This window comes from Dermacentor silvarum, chromosome 2, assembly GCF_013339745.2.
Source record: "Dermacentor silvarum isolate Dsil-2018 chromosome 2, BIME_Dsil_1.4, whole genome shotgun sequence".
Classification (NCBI taxonomy): domain Eukaryota; kingdom Metazoa; phylum Arthropoda; class Arachnida; order Ixodida; family Ixodidae; genus Dermacentor; species Dermacentor silvarum.
The window spans coordinates 236,220,271-236,238,381 of record NC_051155.1 but is presented as its reverse complement, the minus strand read 5'-3'; the positions used below and the strand labels follow the sequence as shown (position 1 = coordinate 236,238,381).

At 43.9% G+C, this 18,111-nt stretch overlaps 1 protein-coding gene across 12 annotated transcripts in view; it reads left to right on the top strand.

Annotated features, from left to right (window-relative positions):
* LOC119442887 (electroneutral sodium bicarbonate exchanger 1-like) overlaps positions 1–18,111 on the top strand; it is a 215,272-nt gene that overhangs the window by 173,035 nt on the left and 24,126 nt on the right. For all 12 annotated transcript variants that reach the window (XR_007465738.1, XM_037707936.2, XM_037707935.2 and 9 more), the window contains 7 exons: positions 2,290–2,464; positions 3,002–3,135; positions 3,998–4,175; positions 9,668–9,946; positions 12,395–12,508; positions 14,168–14,329; positions 15,801–15,979. Coding sequence is in view for 11 of the 12 variants with exons in the window: in XM_037707936.2 (XP_037563864.1) it covers positions 2,290–2,464; positions 3,002–3,135; positions 3,998–4,175; positions 9,668–9,946; positions 12,395–12,508; positions 14,168–14,329; positions 15,801–15,979 (1,221 nt within the window). In the remaining variant the exon portion in view is untranslated. The remainder of the gene's footprint in view (positions 1–2,289; positions 2,465–3,001; positions 3,136–3,997; positions 4,176–9,667; positions 9,947–12,394; positions 12,509–14,167; positions 14,330–15,800; positions 15,980–18,111) is intronic.

Here is an 18,111-nt window from a genome sequence, read left to right as displayed (position 1 = left end):
ACTGTGCAATACCGGTGGTATGGTGGTACTGGTGGTAAGGGGAGCGTTCTTGCATTCTTCCCTCGTGAAAGCTAGCGTTTTGAGATGCTGTCGTTGAGATGCTGCGTCTCTGGTCTAAGATGCAGACGCTGTTGTTTGAGATGCTGCAGGCCTCTCAGAATAAGTTATATGGTTCTTGCACCCCATTCTCACCCCAACTTGCTTAGAAAAACATTGTATTTTATTGACGTCAACTAGAGGTTGAATCTTCTTCCAACTTTTAGTTTCCCATTAGTTTACCATAGATTTATGTGTACTTTCGTTACATTGAAATTCTTGCAAGATGGATTTCCAAGGTCTTATCTAATGTTCTTAAAGAGAGTTTACTACATATTTTTAAAAACTGACTCATTAACATTCATAACATTCCCTATAAATGCTTTTCTTTTCCCCAATTTTTTTTGTAGATGTCCACTTTTGTGTCCATGGCTATACAGTTAAACCTGGATATAACGAAATCGACAAATTCCCGAAAAACTTCGTTATAAAGAGGATTTCGTTATATGCAGGTTCGGCACGAAAATTCGAGAAGGAAACGCTTACCGTATTTGCTCGATTCTAATGCACCCTCAATTGTAACGCGCACCTGTTTTCCGTTTTCGTCGAAGCACTCATCCTTGGAATGTCACACCAGGTACCGGATGCGTGGATGTGTGTCGTTTCGCACAAGCGCGAGGCATCAGAAACGAAGAGCGAGCGTCACGATGGCTTCGTATAGTGTTACAGTAGAACCCCGCTGTTACGTTCCCGGGGGCTGCGTTTTCCCGGCTGTTACGTCGTTTTCGGCCGGTCCCGGCACAGCTCCGATAGAACCCAATGCAATGGTAACCCCGCTGTTGCGTCGCAACTGGGGGACCGTTCCCGCATCATAAGTTGCGAACTGCCACCCCGCGCCGGCCCGAGCGCCCATTTTGACTTTTCATGTCGCTTGGCTTGGTGGCTTGACGATGGCATTGGCCGCCCAAAGTGCCAGGGGCGACAACTATGACGCATTTTCGGTTTCCGCCAGCAAAAGTATGGCCCTTGAGATCCGATGGTGTCTATGACGCGTTGTGGCCCTAAAATTGGTTTTGGCTCCTAGATATTCCGTATAAAGTCCAAGGGCGATAACGCAGTCGCCGCGCGCCGTATGCTGTATGTGCGAGTGAAAACGTGTGCGAGGGGAGCCGACGACCACGTCAAATCTCGCGCACGCAAGAAAAGCAGGGAGGAAGCGCGCCTTCTTCCGTTCCGCTCGAGGCACCAGCGAGGGGGGAGGGATAGCGGGGCGGCGCTGTACTGTACTCTGGCATCAACTGCGTACTGCGCGGCGGCGCGCCGCGGGCCGTATCTTGAAAGCGATCTTCGTTGGGGCAGAGTTGTAGGTGCCTCGGCGGCTCGTAGCTTTGTGCGTGCTGTGTGTTCTCGGCGCTCAGTTTGCGTTGAAGCGATAGACAACAGCACGAAGGTCACTTCGCTCGCTTCTCCAGCGGCGCTTCCACACGCCGCCACCGTTTGACAGCGCGTGTCCGCGCTCATCGAGTGTGATGTGTCGCAGCGTGTACCAGCGCGTCGGCAACATCAACTGGAAAAGGAGAGAGTGCCGGCTTTGCGGGCTAGGCCAGCTGCAGCAAGCGGCAGGATCAGGTTTGAATGAAGGGAGCGGGAATTAGGTCACGCGCGCGGCGGCAAGATCACCGGGTCGAGGGATGCAGGCCCGCCTCGCACACGCACGCACGCACACGTGCGCTCACTTCGCATTCCGTCGCGGCGGAGAAGGTGCTTCCGGTTGCTGCTCGCGCAAAAATGACAAAATTTGGGGCGAAATCTCTAGGTTGTCGGAGGGGAAAATTCGTTATATCAAGGGGGTCTCCCGCTGCCACTTCGTTACGTAGAGGTCTCAAATACATGTGCTTCTATGGAGTAACGGCGGGGAATAGAAAAACTTCGTTATATCCAGGAATTCGTTATATGGAGGTTCATTATAAGCAGGTTTAACTGTATGTATATTCACAAGCGAGTAACAGAGTTCCATCATCTGTTTTTTATTTAAATGGAGAAGAAAAAGTAGATGTGCAAGCTTGAAGAGATGGAGAGGAATGTTGGTATTGTAGACAAGGGACACACACGCTATCATTTAATTATAGTCTGTCAGAAGGGACATTAAGGATTGCAGGAGCTATCACATTCTCATATGTTTGACAGGATATCCACTGCAGTTGTCCCTTTCACTGACCACCACATCTCTAACATAAATATTCCATTCTGCAGGTTGTTTGGTGGCCTTATCAACGACATCAAACGCAAAGCGCCATGGTACTTGAGTGACTTCAAGGATGCCATCGCTCTTCAGTCTATTGCTTCCGTGTTCTTCTTGTATTTCGCCTGCCTTACGCCCATCATCACCTTTGGTGGTCTCCTGGGCTCAGCAACAGAGCAAAGAATTGTGGGTATTAGGATCTGTACTAGCTTCTACTTTTATGTGGAGTTTCAAGTTGTAGTATTGATGTGGTTTAAGCCAATCTCGAAGCTCATTCTTGATGAGAAAGAAGAAAAAATTCTCCAACGTTTGAGCAAATGTGCAAAAGATTTTTTATTATCTTCAATCCTTTTAGTTTTCAAAAATCCAGAGTAGTTGCCAGGTATCCCCAAATCAATATGGTGCTCTTTTGTCAGAGGCACTACTTATGAGTGCATTGCAATATATGTCGGTAAATTGCAATGGACAGTTTGGCAAAATGCATTAGGGGAATTTCTGATGGGAGTCAAGTAACTGTAATGACATGAATTTATATGCACATTCATTTTATTTTTATAGACAGACATGCTGTTAACAAGAACTAGAATGCTGTGATTGGAATTTGTATTTAAATAATGTGATCTGTGTTTATTTGAGAATGTGTTTTTCTTAGTTGTGTGCAGTGTCTGGCAGGTCTTTTATAGCAAGTGACCAAGTGAACCCTCCACCCTTGCGTGCTTGCAGGCAGCCATGGAGAGCTTGATGTCTGGAGCAGTGTGTGGAATCCTCTATGGCCTATTCAGTGGTCAGCCACTGACTATCCTGGGTAGCACTGGACCTGTGCTAGTATTTGAGACAATTCTATATGACTTCTGCAAGTGAGTTGTCATGCTGCCTCCTTTCTTATTTGTTTTATATTTATTTTAACTGCCATTACATGCCCACAGTGTATTTGTAGCGTAACCTGTTCTGAGATCGTGGCTAGAAGCTTGAAAGGAAAAGTCAACACCATGTGGATGGCAACTTATTCTGTCATGAATCTACTTCCTCCTTGCAGTTTTCCATGCTATTGTTAATCATGATCAAAAGTGCCAGGCAAGTGCAAATCAGAGAGGAGCATCTTACACATGCACTAACTTCAAGCGTCTTTAAATTTGTGATAGTGATAAGCCTCTGTACAAGTGACCAAATTATCACGAAAGGAGGGAGACGAGGAACAAACACAGTGATTGCGAATAGCATACTGCCACTTCTTGTGAAACACACATAATTCAAAAGTTAATGTCTATGTGTGTGCTTATGCGGGCATGCGAGCATAGGCAAGTGCATACGTACTCGTGTGTCTGTGCTAATTTGAGAGGCTCAAAGGTATGTGCTTCTCCCACACCACTGAAGTATCGCAGGTATTGGGCAAGTGTATGATTATTGCCATTTCAAGGGACTGAACCTGGACCAACACACTGACCAGTCAAGGGCTATTTTCAATAAAAAATTTAGCATGGAAAACAAATTTACGTTCTTTGAAAGATATGCATGATAGGCATATAGAGATAGCTCACTTGTAATTCAAAGGCCTTCTGTGGAATCCAGAGCTTGCATTGCAGTGCAAATCACATGAAGTTTGTGAATGCTGGCATTGGTTCCATGAACTTAACAGGAGTTCTCATGGATAAAATTATTAGGAAATGCACATTGAAACCAAGTAAGAAATTAATGCCTGTGATGTTTCAATTCTTTCAGGGACCATGACCTGGACTATCTTTCACTACGGCTATGGATTGGCTTATGGACAGCAGCCATCTTAGTCATTCTCGTGGCCTTTGATGCCAGTGCGCTAGTGTGCTACATTACACGATTCACAGAAGAAAATTTTGCAACCCTCATTTCACTCATCTTTATCTACAAAGCGATTGAAAACGTAAGTCGTTATTGAATGAAACTGATTTGTTCCAACAGTGTGAACTGCCAATGGCAATACAAGTAAACGTGCTAGTTTAATGCGACGATTGTACACTTGAGCGTCATTGAATGCACATGAATGCCTGCTGGCTTCAAAGTTGCCTGCTGTTGCCTCCAAAATACATCCGATGAAGCCACAGACCTCTGAGTCTGCTTCATGCATCCTACAAGCCTCCACACAAGCTGCCAGCATGGCAGCTACACCAATAGAACAGTCGTTAGTACATTCGGCTACTTCGATCCACAGTGGTGGCGATAAGAAAGCTCTTATTTTATAGTGATAGCTGTCATGGGCTCACTCTCCTGGTCGTTTTGATGTCCACCGGTGCCATTGCTGAATCCCAAAATCCTTTGTGAGAAAATTATGACAACAGAAAAATTATTATTGTTCCAAGAGGATTCGAACTTGTGACTAACAGATTCAACCTCTCAGCTACTTTACCAATGCTGCAGCAGTGGAGAATACTGATTGTGGAGAGCATGATCACACTAACAGCTGCCATGATTGACTAATGCCTGCTCAACAGCTGTCTATTGGATAGAGCTGGCGTCCGCACCCTCTCCATGCTCTAGCAAGTAACATTCCCAGTTGCGGAGGTGTTCCTAAATTAAGTTTTCTTCTTCTACATTTAATGACATTTAAGCAGCTCATCTGCTTCCTCTTCATTAGTCTTCTAATGCCTGGCTTCTTCTCATGTTTACTGTATGGCGCTGACGTGGTCATTTCTTCAAGGATAGCATGAGGCCTATTAATGGGGTAGCCAAAATATTACCGCAAAGGTAAGAGGAGGAAGAAAGTCAAGTCTTTATAAATCACAGCACTGGGAAGCGCAACTTCCATAAATGAATAGACTTACACTTCTTTCACTTCTCAAAAAGAGCTTGCTCGTTTGCACCTGCGAATGTTCACTCCAACAAAAGCCACACGTAACAGTCTAAAGCTTACTGTGCATTATACGAGGTCTGTTAGAAAAGTATCCGACCTCATTTTTTTCTTTAGAACACCTGATGGATATTAAACAAGCGCGCTTGCATCAGCCGACCTTGAACTTAGTACGCATGCGCGAATTCTTTCCCGCCTGCCGATAGCGTCAGTCGCTGAGACGCAGCGTTTGAGTGAGGTAGTGCGCAGTGCTGTCGTCGGTTTTTTTTATTGCAAGGAAAATGACGGAGCGACTGGAGCAGTGCTACTGCATCAAATTGCCAGAAACTGGGCGACAGCCAAGTGGAAACCATTCGGAAGATTCAGACGGCTTTCGGTGACGATACTATGAGCAGCACACAGATTAAGGAGTGGTACAACCGGTTTAAAGACGGCCGCACATCGGTGGAGAGCGAGCCACGCTCCGGTCGGCCATCAACATGCTGAAATGACAAGGTCATTGCCGAAGTAAACACTGTGGTGGTGCAGGACCGTCGTGTGACTATTCGAGAAATTGCGGAAGAGGTGGGCATCAGCACTTTTTCTGCACATTCCATTATGACCGAAGATAAGGCCATGAAGAGAGTTGCGGCGAAATTCATGCCAAAGCTGCTCATGGTGGAGCAAAAGCAACTTCGTGTTGAAGTCTCACAGGACATGCTGGATTCCACAAACAGTGACCCTGACTTCATGAACACCATAATCACTGGTGATGAGTCTTAGGTGTATGGGTACAACCCGGAAACCAAGGGCGCGATCTTGTACGCGTTCCAAAATGGAACGGAGGCGTTCCGTTCCATCGAGCCGCACACGATTGGCCAATTTCAACCGCGACGTTCAAATTGACCAATCGTGTGCGGCTCGATGGAACGGAACGCCTCCGTTCCATTTTGGAACGCGTACAAGATCGCGCCCCAGATCCCAGTCATCACAGTGGAAGCATTCCACGTCACCAAGACCAAAGAAGGCCCGCCAAGTGCGCAGCAACGTCAAAGTGATGCTGACTGCTTTCTTTGACTCCCACGGTGTGGTACACCACGAGTACGCACCACAGGGTCAAACAATCACCAAAGAGTTCTACAGGGATGTCCCCCGTCGCCTACATGATGCTGTGCGGCGCTAGAGACCGGAGTTGTGGTCAACAGGAAATTGGCGCATCCATCACGACAATGCTCCTGCGCATTTATCGCACTTGATTCAGACTTTTTCGGTGACAAACCAGACTTCTGTAGTTCAACAGGCTCCTTACTCTCCTCATATGGCCCCCTGCGACTTCTGGCTGTTTCCCAAAATCAAGAGGCCATTGAAAGGTGTGCGATTTCAGACAAGACAGGGCATTATGGCTGCAACGACAGCTGAGCTAAACTCCAATCCGAAAGAGGCCTTCTCAGAATGCTTCCAACAATGGCAGTACCGCTGGGAGAAGTGTGTGGAGTCCCGAGGAGACTACTTTTAGGGTGATTAGGTTTCCAACGCTCCAGTTAAACCTTTTTTTTTCCTTCAGCCAAAGGTCGGATACTTTTCTAACAGACCTCCTATTTTTCCAGCAATCTTATCACTGCTTGGCGTTACAGGCGAAACTGAATTTTTTTTAAAGCGAAGCTTTATATGTCTAGGCAAAATCGTATATGGCTAGGTGAAATTGCCAGTGTACAAAAACTATCATCATCAGCATTAACTCGAGCGTCATCGTCTTCTTCGGCAGCTGGCTCATTGGCACCCCTTGGGTCGCCCTCGTGCTCGTGTTCGGCACGCGCTCGTACCACTGCTCCCGTATTCGTCGTTGTCGTCTTCTTCCACAGCTGGCTGCGTTGCCGCTCATCATTCCAGCATAGAATTTCATTTCTCTTCTGTCGTCGTAATGGGGAGGCCACGTTTACGGGGGTATGAGCCATTGCTTAAGGGGGTATGAATCATTAATTGTCTTACATAACGGATAGATTTAATTTTGAAGCAATTTAATTTCGAAGAATCGCAAGTGGCAATGGTGGCCGAATGCTGCTAACCACGCCGCCGAGCAAGCTCGAGACATCGAACGCAAGCGACAACAGCAGACTGCGGGCATACCGTCAATGACGTCGTTCTCTCTGTCGCAGCCGAAGATGCGTGTAATCTCATAATTGAGAAATACTTTAATGAACCCTCAGGATTAACCCATTGATAAACACCGGGACCGCAAGTTTAAGCTTCGCTGGTTAACCATCTTCACAGAGTGGAAGTGCCAACAAATTTTTTTAAGTGCAATTTTTTGCGCTCTTTCCCTCCACTTTGAGGGTGATGCGTTCTTGCCAAGTAAACAACTTGGGTCACTGGTTATGTGCCACCGGGATTGCAACTGGATCGATAACTGCCATCTTGCCAGGCATGGAGGTTGCTGTATAAAAAACAGAGGTCACTTGGCCAGTGCATTCTTGGCCAGTGCATCAGAATGAGTATGTGCCATTGTGACACAAGAGATATATAGAAGCCTTAAATGTATTGCTGCGGCTGAGATGCGATGAGCGGCCACATTTATTGAGAAAGGCAGCCTGGCCATGGAAACGGACCCATTGAACATGACTGAGGAATTGGGAAATATTGCGGCCATATAGCTGGGCACCGAGCGTGTTCTCCACTGTGTGCCAAGAGAACTTCATCTTTATTGCCACCACATTAATGGTGGTACTACAGTATTTAAATATTGGTTGTCATTCTCTGTGCATACACGTCTAATCGACGTTCTTCCCTCAAAAGTATCATACATTGCTTTCATCCGCATGAGGCAGACATTGAATGCTTTTGCTGCTACTTCGCTAACACAAGCATGCTTTCAGTCATTTAGATTTGAGTATTGAGCTGGACCTGTCCTTCTCTCTTTTTTGTTATATTTTCTTTCTTTTTTTTTCACTTTTTTTTTTACTATATTGACACGTTTATCTCACTAGTACTATGTCACAATATGCTGAAGGAAGTTGGATGAGTGGGACAAGGTGACTCTTTGTAGTGGGGGGACTATCACATTAATGGAAAGAACTGGCAGACATACAGACAGAGCATAACCCGTTTGGAGCTTTTAACTGCTGTTGCAAGAATATAAGGAGTGCATGCTTAGTTATGTGTGCACATATAAGTTGGTAAAGTTATTCCGTGGTGATCAGCATGGGAGTCATAAAATAGGAGTGGGTGCATAGTATATCTGTTTATAAAATGCTTATCTGTAAGGGTGTGCAAATATACGAAACTTTTGAATATTAAATTGAATATTGGCTTATTTAATTCAGTGCTCAAAAGCACTATTCGATTAGGCCCTCAAATCAAATGGTCACTATTCGAAAATCTGAATATTTTTCTAATAGTTTTCAAATACTTAACGTTGTCGACTGCACACGATCGAGCATGAAATTGACACAGAAATGTGATAACGTTCATCCCAATGGGCATAACAGTGGACAGCAAGGTATTTCGTTCAGACAGCCAGACTTCTCCGGCTAAACAAGACCACTTGCAATAAAATGTTTAGGCATGCTATTTGGCAGTAGGTATTGTTTGGTACAATTTGTAGATACAGCACCTGTGTACTCTTATCCAATTAAATATGAATACATTTCATTAAAACATACTTCATACTATAGTGGCACAATCTGCCATGACCATTCAAACTAGAGAAAAAGCGCTTTTTTTTCTGTCTGCCATCGCAGTTATTTTCGGTCTTCCATTTGGTCGTGAAGGCATACACAAATATTAATTTGGCCGACAAGGCTACCTTTCTAAACTTTATATGATAATGCATTATCGCGTATGCTCCGAAGAGCCTTAAGTTTACGAACGGACTGCTTAGTAATTGTTCTTAATAATCCCTCTGTGCTTTTAATCATCATCATCATCAGCCTATATTTATGTCCACTGCAGGACGAAGGCCTCTCCCTGCGATCTCCAAATAACCCTGTCTTGCGCTAGCTGATTCCAACTTGCGCCTGCAAATTTCCTAAATTCATCACCCCACCTAGTTTTCTGCCATCTACTGCGCTTTGCGTCTCTTGGTATCCAATCTGTAACTCTAATGGTTATCCATCCTACGCATTACATGGCCTGCCCAGCTCCATTTTTTCCCTCTTAATGTCAACTAGAATATCGGCTACCCCATTTGCTCTCTGATCCACACCGCTGTCTTCCTGTTTCTGTGCTTTTAATAAAGCATGCTATATAATGTGCAGTGTAGTGACGAATCTTTTCTAATGTTGTGAATACTAGGGTGTGAAAATTATTTGATATTAATGGTACGAAGGCTGTACATTATTTGCAAATTATTAGAAAAATATTTGGTATTCTATTAAATTCTGCCATTAATTGATTCCTATTCGATTTGATTTGCTTCTAGCACTTTTCAACTATTATTCTATTCGGTCTCAAAAAGTACTTTTTGCACACTCCTACTTGCCTGTATATAAAATGCTTACTTTTAACTTTTATTTCAGTGCACTTCTCTAGAGGGGGACGTGCATGCTAATAGCATGCGTACTTACATTGCTTTTTGGTTGTCATGTGTGCAGGTGTTGAAGATCGGCCACAAGTACCCGATGAACCTAGATCTTGACCTGCGTGTTGACTGCTACTGTGTACCGCCAAATGGAACGGACTTGCAAAATTCGACTTATAACTGGACCATAATGAGCAAGCATGCCTGCAAGGACGCCGGAGGCACTCTGCAGGGTCTGGGCTGTCAGTACTATCCGGACGTGTTTCTGTTTTCAGTGCTGCTGTTCATCACCACATTCACACTGGCCGTCTTCTTGAAGGACTTCAGAACCAGCAGCTACTTCCCTACCTATGTGAGACCCTCCTGCTTCTTTTTTTGGTTTGCATCGCCAGATGTGCAGTTGTTAAGATGTTAAGTTCCTGCGGTAGTTGTACTTATTATTTTGGCTGCTCCGTTAACCTTTGAACACTTGCTCTTGAGGCCAATTGCATTCATGGTGCCATGGGAGGAACTCTTGAGCTGCTGCTGCATGCACAGGCTGCTGGCCAACAACGCTGGGGCACTCCTCTGGCTATGTGGCCCCTTGTGTGTGCAGGAAGCAGCTCATAAAACATTAATTAAATGTCTAGAGCAAACAGGGACTTGTACTCCGGTGCTCTACAAACAGTGCCCATAGTGATGGCATGCGGGACCATGCAACAAATATGCTGTGCTGTGACACTACATGCAAACTAATGGTAAATGTTGGCTTAGTTGCACACTGTATGGTATAATTGTATACAGTAGCATTGTGTTAATTTGATTCCGGTTAATTAAATTTTTCATTCAATTCAGTCCCAACCGAAGGTCCCAGCCGGCGCCGATGCATTTCTATGTGCCCAAACATTCATAGATTCGATCCTAAAGTTGGCCTTCGCCAAATAATTCGAACTTGACAAGCCAGCATACACATGCCTGACACCTATAGTGATACCAGTAGCCACCCCTTTAGTGGCAGCATGCCTTCGTGGAGCTTAGGGGACTGCGGATGTGTTGAACACACGTCAAAAAAATGTGCCATCGAAATCGCCTATTTTCGGCTTGCCCTAGGATGATTTTCAAACAATAACAATAGCTCACAATGTCTGAGAACGGTATTTACCCAATTCTAACGCATGTCTTTTTATTTACGAAGAAAGTTTGCCCAAAGATCACCTGCGCGGTACAATCGGATGTGAAAACAAAACTTCTTCTGCGGTGTTTGTATTTTTTACTGCATAATGTGGTTGTATTGTGGTGAAGCTGACTGTAGGAAACCGGCCGCCATTGTGCAACACATATTAGACCCTTGTCAATTTTACAGCGAAGCTGTTAAGGGCTAGGTTCCAGGAGATTGCGATCCGTAGACCGACCGGTGTGTACAATAATTTCGGCTCCACGTGCGTGGCGGTTTCCAGCCAGTTGTGCCTTAGCACAAGTGTAAAAACGGATGACTAACATGACTGATAGGTCATGACATCAATAATGTCACATGCTCGTCAGTTGCATCACGATTAACGATAATAAAATCATATGTGGCCTATACCCACATTGGATATGCGGGTATGAGCTAGGGACAAGAAATTAAGAAGGAATGAAAGAATATGTGGGTATGAGTCAGGGACAAGAAAGAAAGAAAGAAATAAAGAAGGAAGGGAGGAAGGAAGGAAGGAAGGAATGAATGAATGAATGAATGAATGAATGAATGAATGAATGAATGAATGAATGAATGAATGAATGAATCACGTGTGGCTCATACCCGTGTTGGATATGTGGATATGAGCCGCCGAGAGCAGGAGCGAGAGATATCTCACAGGATCCTAATGCTGCCTTGCAGTGTGCTGCGGCTATGAACGCTGTGGCTCATACGCTAGTATATGACGATGGGGCTGACTTGGCGCAGCAAACGCACTACTTGGCCATCGCGCCGGGTGAAAACAAGACGCCAGTGTCCTTGCTCTTTGATGAACATGCTGAAGATGCTCAATATAATCAATAATGATAATTTATTAATTCACTGTAGCAATATTCACTACAGCAGACCCACCATAGTCACAGCTTCGCTGGCTTCCCTCTTCACAGTAGTGGAAGGGCTCTGGTCTTTTTATTGGTAGAAAACCGGGTATGCATTAAATTTCTACTTTGTTTAGGAGCTTTAATGTCGCTTCTATGTTAGTTTTATACTTTGGGCACATTTGATTCGGGGGGCATGTCAGAATCGGGAAAATACTGCCAAATGAATCAGGCGGTGTGTTCTGGCGGTTCTTTCTGCATTTTGTTCAATCCGACCCACCAGATATTTCGATCCATTTCGTCGGTCTCGTAAGGTTCAAATTAATGAAAGTTGACTGTATAGTCTTCAACTACTTACTATCATCCCCTCTGATATCCTATCTCCATGTCCTTTGCTCTTATTTTGTCATTGGGACCAGCCCAGAGCGTAAATAAACAGGTAGTAATGTTTCTTCACCAGAGTAAAATAAATCGGAGGTTACGCCATTGCTGTTGACATCATATTATCATTGTCATTTTACTGCTGTCATCACATGCATGCTGGTGTCGCACACACAATTCCTCACCTTACACAGGCATGTTGATTCATCTGGTCACACTTAGCAGAATCCCAAAGGGTGCTGGATACCACCAGAATGGTTTGCTTAGCATTGATATTTAAAGCATGCGGGATCTGCAGAATTTTTTTTTCTAACTGGAGAACTAATTACTATTACTGCTGCAGCATCTGGATTCACATGTGTTGGATGTTGCGTGTTTTGGTTCACAGGTGCGAGCGCTGGTGAGCGATTTTTCCGTGGTCATTGCCATCTTACTCATGACTGTAACGGACATGCTTCTTGGCTTGGACACTCCTAAGCTGGAGGTGCCCGAAAAGTTTGAGGTGAGCTTAAAGAATCGGAAGAAGTTGCTTTATAGAAGCTGCTTACTACACGTATTTTCTGCATTCGTGTGAACATAACACGACCCTATGTAACAGAGTTCTTAAAAAAAAGGAAAAGGTATATTTACAGCTTACAATCAACGTCAAATTGCAATTTTTAACCTGTGGCTGCCTGTGTAAAGCGCTGTGCTGCTTTGCATATCTACCTGACAAATATTGGATGGGTTCTTTGATTGCCGAGGCACTTAGTGGCAGAAACCAGTGCGCTGGACACAAAAGATAAAGAATTCATTCAAGAAGAGGTACAGCGGCTTGCTTGAAGTAAAACTGCTGTAACCTTTTGCTCTGCACAGAGGGGATTGGGCGGGCTGTAATCGAGTCACATGAGGTTCATAATGAGAACAAACTATACAGCTTCCATATGTAAAAATCTGTCTTGAAAGCTGGTCTACAGCTACAAATGGAAAGCTGGTGATGCGTACTGCTAATGAAGTTGCCTTTGCCTGTCATTTATATGTGTACTGGAGGCAAAGAATCAAGTGTGTCGTCGAGTGTTTCAGGCAGTTTGCACTAGTCACAGTTTGGAGAGTGCACGTGTCAAATATGACGCATGCATGATTACGTAAAGCCAACACCGGTGCTAGGTAAAGATTGCGTAAAGCAACACCGTGCCAAGTGAGCTAGTGGCTCACTTGACCACACTGCAGAGGCCCCAAGGCACCGTCCAGTGTACCATGATCCAAAATGTAGCATGAAATGCTCTTTTGTTGAGATTACCAAAATGCAAAACACAAAAGAACAATCGCAGTAGAACTCATTTCACGATGAGCGTCGACATTAATGCAATTAGCAATGTAGTGACACACCGTATTGTCGCCGCAGCGGCGTGTCATGTACGAAGCGTGTATGTAGCCAGGCTCCTCTCTCACACTTCCCTCTTGACACGCTGAGTCATTCAGCAGTGCCACTGTAAAGTCCGCACGCAGCGCTTGTGTGAATATACATTCAGACAAGTTGTATCAGTATATATGATGTGGGTTCGATCCCCTGAGCTGCGGATAAATTTTATGATTTTTTTGCCACTGAAGAGTGGCACATACTAAGTGGCATGTTGTTACACAATTTGGTGTTAAAGAGGTTCGTTAAAGAGCCGCACATGCCCAGTATTACATACCCAGTCACCCAACTTGGCATCAAAGAGGTTCACTGAAGTGTGGCACACTACCTGATTTCACATAACCAGTGATCCAAGTTGGAGTGAACGAGGTTCACTGAAAAGTGGCACATAAGCATTGGCGCAAACCCAGTAGCACAAGTTGGCGTAAAGCGGTTTAACTGATGGGCGGCACATACACAGTGTCACATACTCGTTACCCAAGTTGGCCCAACAATTGGTTTAGCACTCGGTTCCCTTATCACAGCATCTCAATGCTCTAACCATTGGACCATGGACTACCCAGTGACCCATGTTGGCGGGAAAATGGTTAGAGACAGACACAGGCAGACGGACAGATAGACAGCTCCTGAAAAGTGCATGAAGTAGCCGAAGAATGCTAATCGCATTAAACGTAAAGCTCACTGTATCTATGCAAATATAATACATTTTGTATGCATCAACCATTATACTCAATGCAAGTGACAAACCATTCACACTCGTAGCCAACCTGGGAGGGCCGTGGCTGGTTAATTCCGGTGCTGGGTCGCAATCCCTGGTGGACGATCTTAGCGGCCATAGCCCCTGCAATGTTGGCCACCATCCTCATCTTCATGGACCAGCAGATCACAGCTGTCATCATCAACCGGAAAGAAAACAAGTTGAAGGTCTGTCATAATGCTCCATTGCCACTTTCATTTAGGTCTAGGCTGTTGCTTCTGTTAAAATCAGCAAGGTGCACTTTCATCATTGCCACTCATGGCTTCATCCTGATTTACAAGCACCCCCTGCCTTTCGGCGCAAGTGGTGTTGTGCTGCTGGTGGGCAGCATTAAGACTTGTGCAAAATGTGGCAGAAACACTTTGCTGTCAGCAGTGTTACTTTCTTTACTTTCAATACTAGGATAAAAATTTCATATACTTTAGATTTTGACACTTACTATATTCAATTCACATCTTTTCTGCAATCTACAAAATGACAAAAATTCGCGAGTAAGGTCTTTGCAGCCTTAGGGCATGGAAATGTGTGCCTAATTTAATTTATTGTGACAAGAGGAGGGCATGAAGCTCTTTTCTAACGAAGTTAGGTTTTGCGCACGATATGGTATAGGGGAAACAAGACGTCACTAAATGTTTAGATGCTGGCTGTGGGTACTTCAAGCATTAGTGATTGAAACTGAGAGGATATGGTATAGATCCTGAAATGTGTGAAAAAACTTCAAAAGCACTTTCTCCAATTAGTAACCACTTGTTTTATGGAAAATAAATAAACCAGGCAGTGTCTATTTGCAGTTCCTAAGAAAAAAAAAACATTTTTAATTAGAAATGCCACAGGAGGCATTGCCAAAAATCAGGAAGGTCAACAAAGCCATGCTAGAACTCCTGTAAGTAAGCCAGTCATGATTTAGGAGGTATATATAAAGGATCATGCTTGACTGCATTCTTTTCTTTAGAATACAGCAAATTAAATTGAAGGAATTATTAGTGCACAACCACTTAATAAGGACAGCTGTTTTTTAAACCGCATTTCAGTTTACTGGATTGTCAAACATAACATAACAAAGCAGGTACAGCACTGTTTTGTTACTTGCCATATTGGTTGTCATGACATGCATGGGACATGAAAATGTAGCTATCATGACTTGTGGGTCAGCAGAAAGTAATGTGTCCATTCATAAAAGTTTCATGATCAACATCAGGCCTGCTGCCATTTTCGTGTACATGCTACTCTATGTTCATGATGTGTCATGGAGACATGACTTCAGGAAACTGAACTCGGAGTCGCTCAGTAGAGAAAGCTTGTAGTAAATAATGTGGCACAATTTTGTGGATTCTACAATCTTCCACAAGATTAACAAGATTAGCTGTGACATTTAAATCATTTCAAGCAGAAAAGTTAATTAAAGCCAGAATGTCGATTTCAGTGCCTCCTTAAGTAAATTTAAGTAAATGTTTGTGCAGTCGTATTGCAATCTGTATAGTATCTGCATGTAAGCACTATTAAAGCAGTGATGCGAAGCATTCTTATAGCAAGCAGGCATAGAGAAGCTTGTGTGCCGACTCATTTTTGTTTACAGCTTTGACATTGGAAGTAACACTGTGCCTCTTGGGTGCCCCCATTGTGTTCTGCCCCCAACAGAAAGGTTGCGGCTACCATCTCGACCTCTTGGTGTTGAGCGTCCTGATTGCCGTCTGCTCCGTTCTTGGGCTGCCCTGGTTCGTCGCAGCCACAGTGCTGGCCATGACTCACGTTAACTCTCTTCGAATGGAATCGGAATCATCAGCACCAGGAGAGAAGCCACAGTTCCTGGGTGTAAGGTGAGATGAATTTTGCAGACTGCTCATGAGGAAGCTTATAACCAGCTTTTGTAAGGATTCATTTCCCAATTCATTCTGCTAGCCTCTCACTGTACTGCCTCAAGCACAGGACCACACATTGTTTTCACTGGGAGCTAGCATATAGCGCGATTGGCATGTGCACACCATTGCATGCTGTTCTTGCCATGTATGACAGTGGAAAACGGAAGAGTAATGAAAAAAATTGGGAAGAAACCATTGGAGGATGATTATTAAAATCAATCAATAACTTCCCAGTAGACATGCTGAGATACGCTGCTGGGCACGCTTATTGATTACTGCTATGAGGTGCACGTGTGGGTGCTGTGACTTTGATAACACTGTTTCTGGGATCGGCCCAGTTTACTCGGCCACTATCCACAGAAAAGAAAGTGGGGGGGGGGGGGGGGGGCATCGAACTTAAGAAGAATTGTGACGGATTGACATTCTGCAGCATGTGCCATAGCATGATGCAGTACAAAGGTTAACGATGATTGGCAAACACAAATTATTGTTCCTTAATGTGGGAGCCATCATTAATAATTTCATGTTGTTTTTTGCCTAATTGTTGAAATAACAAAGATATATCTATCTCGACATTGTCTGCTGATTGCTTTTCAATTTCTGCACAGCATAACATGCAGGAATGCACGAGGAAATGTTTATTCCTGCTTAGTGATGGCAAATATATTTTGTCTTCAGCATGGCAAAGCCTTTAGCTTGAATTCAATCTTATACTCAAGTTAATTTGCTTTCTTAAGGGGGCCCTGCAACAACTTTTCTTCAAAACTTCAAAACTGACAACACATTAGAGTGAGGGAGTGTGATGTCTTTCATTGGAAATATTTGCAGACGAAATTTTAAAAAAGGCGTAATAATAATAAAGATATAAATGCACAGTATTTATTTTCCCATTTCCTCTTCAACAAAGAATTTCCTTTCAGCACCGATAGCCAATGCCTTGTCTACTGCTCCTTTCATACTCTTTTTTTTCTTTCTGCGGTGGAATTATGGTCAACCTTCCTCAGGAAGGTGCTGCAGAGAAATACAGGAGCGGTGACGTGACTGGCAGAACATGGTAAAGGGGAACACAAAGGAAAATACAAAATCAATTCACACTGATAAAGTATTCGTTCAAATGATGTTTTGAATAATTTCGCAGTAATAGTTTCATTATTAAAATAGAAACAGAAGGCGCAAGTTAAATTTTTTATTTGTTTTTTTTTTTTTTTTTCATTTCAGTTCATGCCAAAGCTTTAGTGCCAGTACGTCACTGTGATGTTTCTATGGCCCAGATATATAAAAAAAAAAGCTTTTTTCGTATCTGGGCCATTGTGGCTTAGTTAAACCTCTCAAAACTAGTTCAGCCTTAGGTGCTTTTAGAATACAATATTATCCATCTTTGCCAATAAGAAATTAACAAAGTGGGAGCAGCCGTCAAAATTTATGATGTCACGATGTGCTGGTGCGGGAACTTCAAGACAGTGTTGCCAGCTGTCTTTATTTTTTGTCTTTTCTGGCTTATGAGACCTCCTCCCCCGATAAGAGTGTCACATTTTGGCATTGTAGAAGGGCGACTTACTAATACAGCTAAAGTTCTCTTTCTCTTTGGTGTTCCTTTAGCGATTGCCACTTCCTCATTTGCTAGAAGATTGGAGGGGTGAACAAGCATGCAAGAGCTTTCACTCAGAAGTAACTCATGATCATGAACAGTCTCCCAATGGCTGGCATCTATGGCAGTGTTGCCAGATGGTGCAGAGTGACATAGCCAAAACAGATGGGTATTATAGCCCAAAAGAAGCCAATCATGCAGTTGGCTACTTTTGTTGGCTACATAGGGCTTTGAAAGCTGCAGGACATAGCAAGCTATAATTTATGCAAGATTGTGGACTCCCTCCTGCATGCTGTCTTCAAAATGTGTTTTGCCCCTCTTTAGAGTATACAGTCACGTTCAATAAGAGCTGCAACATGGTGTCTGTGGTCAAAGGGACCCCAAAGCTGCAATGCAGCGCTGACAAACAAAAAAGTTTGGAGAACTAAACTCCATTCAAATTACTGGTGTTTAATAAACCAGTTTTTTATATGTCAGCACAGCACTACTGTCTTGGAGCCCC